The 5,852-nt window shown below is 31.9% G+C and overlaps 1 protein-coding gene across 2 annotated transcripts in view; it reads right to left on the bottom strand.

Annotated features, from left to right (window-relative positions):
- Positions 1-2,205: 2,205 nt before the first annotated feature.
- LOC106463957 (zinc transporter ZIP10-like) overlaps positions 2,206-5,852 on the bottom strand; it is a 16,811-nt gene continuing 13,164 nt past the window's right edge. Inside the window, exons 8-10 of one of the 2 annotated variants that reach the window (XM_022391596.1) lie at positions 5,653-5,733; positions 4,965-5,152; positions 2,206-3,333 (exon numbers count right to left, since the gene is read on the bottom strand). In XM_022391596.1, the coding sequence (XP_022247304.1) occupies positions 3,181-3,333; positions 4,965-5,152; positions 5,653-5,733 (422 nt within the window). In that variant the 3' untranslated portion in view covers positions 2,206-3,180. The remainder of the gene's footprint in view (positions 3,334-4,964; positions 5,153-5,652; positions 5,734-5,852) is intronic. The other variant, XM_022391598.1, reaches the window with a different exon arrangement.

The following is a 5,852-nucleotide window of genomic DNA, read 5'->3' as shown; positions in this document are numbered from 1 at the left end:
TCAAAAACTAGGTAATCCTTTACAATCACACCAAGATCATGTAATGATCAAAAACTAGGAATCCTTTACAATCACACCAAGATCATGTAATGACAAAAACTAGGAAATCCTTTACAATCACACCAAGATCATGGTGATTGTAAAGGATTTCCTAGTTTTTGATCATTAACCAAGATCATGAAATGAACAAAAACTAGGAAATCCTTTACAATCACACTAAGATCATGTAATGATCAAAAACTAGGTAATCCTTTACAATCACACCAAGATCATGTAATGATCAAAAACTAGGAAATCCTTTACAATCACACCAAGATCATGTAATGATCAAAAACTAGGAAATCCTTTACAATCATACCAAGATCATATAATGATCAAAAACTAGGAAACCCTTTACAATCACACCAAGATTGTATGATGATCAGATATTAGGAAATTCTGCATAATCACACTAAGGTCATACTATAATCAGAAAATAGGAGATACCACACAATAACACTAAGATCATAGAATGATTAGAAACTAGATGTTACACAATTACACCAATGATCAAAACTGGGAAGTTCTGCACAACCATACCAGTCATATAAGGATCGGTTTGTTTGTTTTTTGAATTTTGCTCAAAGCTACACAAAGGCTATCTGCTCTAGCCATAGCCATCCCTAATTTAGCTGTGAAAGACTAGAAGGAAGGCAGCTAGTCATCACCACCCACCATCAACTCTTGGGCCACTCTTTTAACAACGAATAGAGGGATTGACTGTCACATTATAACATCCCCACAACTAAAAAAGGCAAACACGTTTGATGGGAGGGGGAGTCGAACCCACGACCCTCAGGTTGCAAGTCGAGTGCCCTGTCCACAATAATCAAAGACTAGGAAATTGTGTACAACCATACCAAGGTCATAGAATGATAAGAAACTATGTAATTTTGTACAAACAGACTTGAATGACTTAATGATAAGAAGTTGCTCCACTTTAAGACTTTAATTCTGACATCAAGGTAATTCTCCTAACTTGAAAATGTTAATTTTATCTTCCTGGCTATGTGTTCATCTTGGCTTCAGAATTACCTAGTCTTCATATTTCAGTAAAGTCCTCTCTGTGATTAAAAAAAGCAGGTATTGTCCAAAATCATGTGTAGATAGAAAACTATTGTGTGTATTTGTGTCTCAGATTTTTCCATAGTAGGGCAATAAATGAACAATATTCAACATTTATCAGATATTTTATTTGCAACATTACACAGGAACACACGGATCATACTGATAAGACCAATAGAAGTTATTATGCCTATAATCATTTTTGTTTCTCAGGATGTTAACTGTCCATATTCCTCACAAACTAAACAAACTCAAGCTGTTTATTCAAAGAACTTTTAATTCCATTCACTTCAACATAGATTTTGAGGCTCAGTCACAGATCTTGATGCCCAGTGATAAAGTTTGAGGTACAGACACGGATGTAGATATATGTTAAGTAATTTGAAAATATTATAACAGAGATGGAAATCTAGACATATCATTTAAATACTGAATCATAGAGCTGAAGATTTAGTTATTACATTGTAGACTCAATCAAAGAGTTTGAGAACATTTAGAGATTTAGATATCAGTCACAGAATTGGAGATCTAGTCATTAAGTTGAAAACTCAATTTTAAAGTTGGAAATTCACTCATTGAGTTTGATGGGTCAATGATGAAATTAGTTTTGAAAGTCCAAAGAGGTTTATTTCATTACTTTAACTGACAAAATTCTTGAAACAAGAGTCACAATTCAAACCATCTTATTTTATATACTAAGACAGATCCAAATTGAAGTGTCACCAAAAAGAAACACAAATATTACCAATTTAAAAACTACAATCTCTGTGAGCAGATCATAAGGTTAATGTTACTTTAGTGTAGCCTATACAATGTGTATAGTTTATTATAATCTAATCCCATATAATGATGGCACACGACGGCATGTAATATTATTTGAAGACAAGAAGGGAAACAACACCTTTGTAGCCAAAAAAAATATCAAAGAAATTTATTGAAATGTTTTGAATGTTCATAAGTGTCAACGGTGATTTATCAAATTTTGTTCAGGTGACTTTAGCCTTAAAAACTGTGATGGCAGGGGCTGACATGTTGAAACTGATATTGATTCTCTGAAGATGCTTGTTGAGTCTAACCCAGGGCAACACACTCATGAAATGGCCCTGAAATTGCATGTCTCTCATGAAACAATATGTAAACATCTAAAGAATATGGCAAAACTCCATAAAGAAGGTGTTTGGGTGCCTCAAAAAGCCACACTAGGCTTTAATTTCTTTATTCAACACTGTTCAAGTAATAAGCTTCTTTCTTCAACCTTTTAAGGATAAAAATTATTTATTGAAACTTGTTAAAGAATCCTTCAGAAGACTATTTAAGGCAAATTTGATTTTCAATGATCCTGGTAATACTATGCAATTGAGAATTCAGTTGAATAACAAATCATCTTGGAAAATCTCAACCCATTTTTTAACTTTGATTCTACTGAAAAGTAATCCCATTCATTAGTATCTGTTCTCAAAAACACAACAGATAATTTAGAAAATCCCATTTTTCAGCAAGTTATGTTTCAATTCATAAAATACTCTGCTTTGAGCATCAATTTTAGGTACAGGATGTTATAGTATTATGGACATTTGGAAATGTTCCTGATAAACCCAGCTATTTGTATGAATATGTAATTCTTGATAACTTAAAATTATCTCAGGGAAAACTTGATCATCAACAAATAATCCCAATAAATCCTATTATTTAAGGTATATCATTTGCTATCCTGATCTTCTATACAAAAAATATCAAATATTTTCAATACATAATTCCAATAAACTCTGCTATTTATAGATATCTTCCATACAGGAATCCTAATCTTCAACAAATAATTTTAATAATCTTAAAAATATAATTGTTCTCAAACTACATACCTTTATGAAATGCTAGAATTATACACACAGCAAGAAATATATTACAAACTTTCCATACCATGTGTTCATGCACATATCTGTAGGAACACTAATTTTTACAACAGTAAGTTTTTGGAGTTTGTTGAAATAGTAATGTAGTAAAGAAGGCTTGTTTCTTTGATACAACAATTTGTTAATTTGTTTTTCATGTATTAAACACTTGGGAAGCTAGTAATTCCTATTTGTTTGTTAGAGCAGACTTCAGGTCATGCTCATAAAGAGCTATAAGCAACATGACAGAAGTACCAAGTGATATTCCAAGAAGTTGGACACCTAACTGGTGGATCCTATTATATCCTCGACGACTGCTACTTGATCCTAATTCTGGAACCTGGAGAAAACAGAAGAGAAAAACTTTTGTTCACAAATGCTACAGAACATCAATTCCTTTCATTCGTGTGTTCGCAGAAACAAACACAATAACATGGCCTTTGATCCGTGACCTGTCTGGAAAGGGTCAACTTCATATTCTGTGCAATGAAACGGACTGAAATAACCCTTTATTAGTTTCATATACTCATATTGGAAACTAACCTCTCCTTCACTTAGTCTTCTGTGCAACAATGAAACAGGAAATAGCCCTATGTTATTTCAATATATCCTATGTTAAAAATTAACCTCAGTTAACTTGGTATATTCTGCAATGAAACAGGACTATATTAACTCCAACCAACCCACATTAAGAACTAATCTAATACATTTAGTACACTGTGTATTGAAATGGGAAGTAACTGCTTACCTATGTAATTTCTATACCTGCAAATAATCTGATATTAACATGTATTATCTCAAATATGTTTTAATACAGTGTTCTACATGCACAGTTTCCATATCTTTAGAGCAAGTTTTATTCAGTAAAGAGATCTTTATATAGATATAAAACTTGTAAAGCTCTACTTTTACCCATCCTCTTAAAAACAACCAAACATCTCTGAATAATGTAAAGCACATGTGAGCGATAAAACAATTCTTACTTTTGACAAGGAAATGTTAAGAATTATTACTTCAAAACGAGATTAAATAAAAACAAACCAAATTTCCAAAAAATGTATTTTAAATATTTAATACATCAGGATGAAATATAACATTCAACTCTGTATTAAAAGAAGGGAAAATAAAGAACATATGGGTTATGACTTTGTTTTAAAAGTAGAGAAAATGGTTATAACAATATATGAATTGTGATTTCATATTAAATGCATAAAAAATTGTTACAAGAAAATATGAGCTGTGACTTTGTATTTAAGACAGCAAAAATGGTTATAAGAACATATGAATTGTGACTTTGTATTTAAGACAGCAAAAATGGCTATAAGAACATATGAATTGTGACTTTGTATCTAAGACAGCAAAAATGGTTATAAGAACATATGAATTGTGAATTTGTATCTAATACAGCAAAAATGGTTATAAGAACATATGAATTGTGACTTTGTATCTAAGACAGTAAAAATGGTTATAAGAACATGTGAATTGTGACTTTGTATCTAAGACAGTAAAAATGGTTATAAGAACATGTGAATTGTGACTTTGTATCTAAGACAGCAAAAATGGTTATAAGAACATATGAATTGTGACTTTGTATCTAAGACAGCTTTTTGCTGTCTTAGATACAAAGTCACAATTCATATGTTCTTATAACCATTTTTTTGTTATAAAAACATATGAATTGTGACTTTGTATCTAAGACAGCAAAAATTGTTATAAGAACATATGAATTGTGACTTTGTAGCTAAGACAGCAAAAATTGTTATAAGAACATATGAATTGTGACTTTGTATCTAAGACAGCAAAAATGGTTATAAGAACATATGAAATGTGACTTTGTATTCAAGACAGCAAAAATGGTTATAAGAACATATAAATTATGAACTTGTATTAAAGGCAGGTAAATTAGCAACAAGAAAATGTGAGTTGTGAATTCATGAGCCAAACTGGTTTTCAAACATTCAGTACACTCACCATATCCACTAAAGCAATATAGAGAAACATGCCTGCTGCCCCAGCAAAGATCCAAACACTAGCAGAACTAATGTTGCCTAAGGAAACCCCAATGATCATTCCCAAGAAGCACAACACGGATGACAAACCATTATAGAATAAAGCTTGTTTAACACTCATCCCTGCCTTTAAAAGCATAGCAAAATCCCCTGAAATAAGAAAAAAAAGCATCAACGTAAAAAAAAGTAAAAAATCTTTTTTGGTTTTATTTAAAATATATTTTAACAACCTTAAACGATTTTCCAATAATTTACCATTTTTTAAACATACAACATAAAGCTACATGAGGGCATTCTGCACTAGCAGTTCCTAATTTTGAAGTGAGAGACTAGACAGAGAGCAGCTAGTTAACACCATCCAGCACTAATTCTTGGGCTACTCTTTACCACAGAATAGCAGGATTGACCTTCACATTATGCCCCCACAGTTGAAAGAGTGAGCATGTTTGCTGATAGGATTTGAGAGAACAGCTCACAGGTTATCAGTTGAGTGTATAAACCATCAACCCAGGCCAGGCCCACAGTAAAGTGAACTATAAGTTTCTTCTTAGTAAGTTTGACCACTGAAATGTGATCGACACATACTGCTGATATTAAGATAAGAAAATTTTCAAAAGATAAAACATGAAAGTTCTTTAGATTCCACTAACCTAGTTCATGTGGCAATTCATGACAAAATACAGCTGTTGTAGTGCTAATTCCACCAGATATATCTGAAGCAAATGCAGCACCTGGGGGAGAACATGAGACTTCATGTAGTAAGTGTTTAACTCATTTCACAAACTATAAATAATATCACATTTTAAGAACTCAAAGTAAAATAATTATGCCAAGAAAACTCTCAACACTT

The sequence above is a fragment of the Limulus polyphemus genome, unplaced genomic scaffold (assembly GCF_000517525.1).
Source record: "Limulus polyphemus unplaced genomic scaffold, Limulus_polyphemus-2.1.2 Scaffold1529, whole genome shotgun sequence".
Taxonomy (NCBI): domain Eukaryota; kingdom Metazoa; phylum Arthropoda; class Merostomata; order Xiphosura; family Limulidae; genus Limulus; species Limulus polyphemus.
This window is presented reverse-complemented; position numbering and strand designations above follow the sequence as displayed.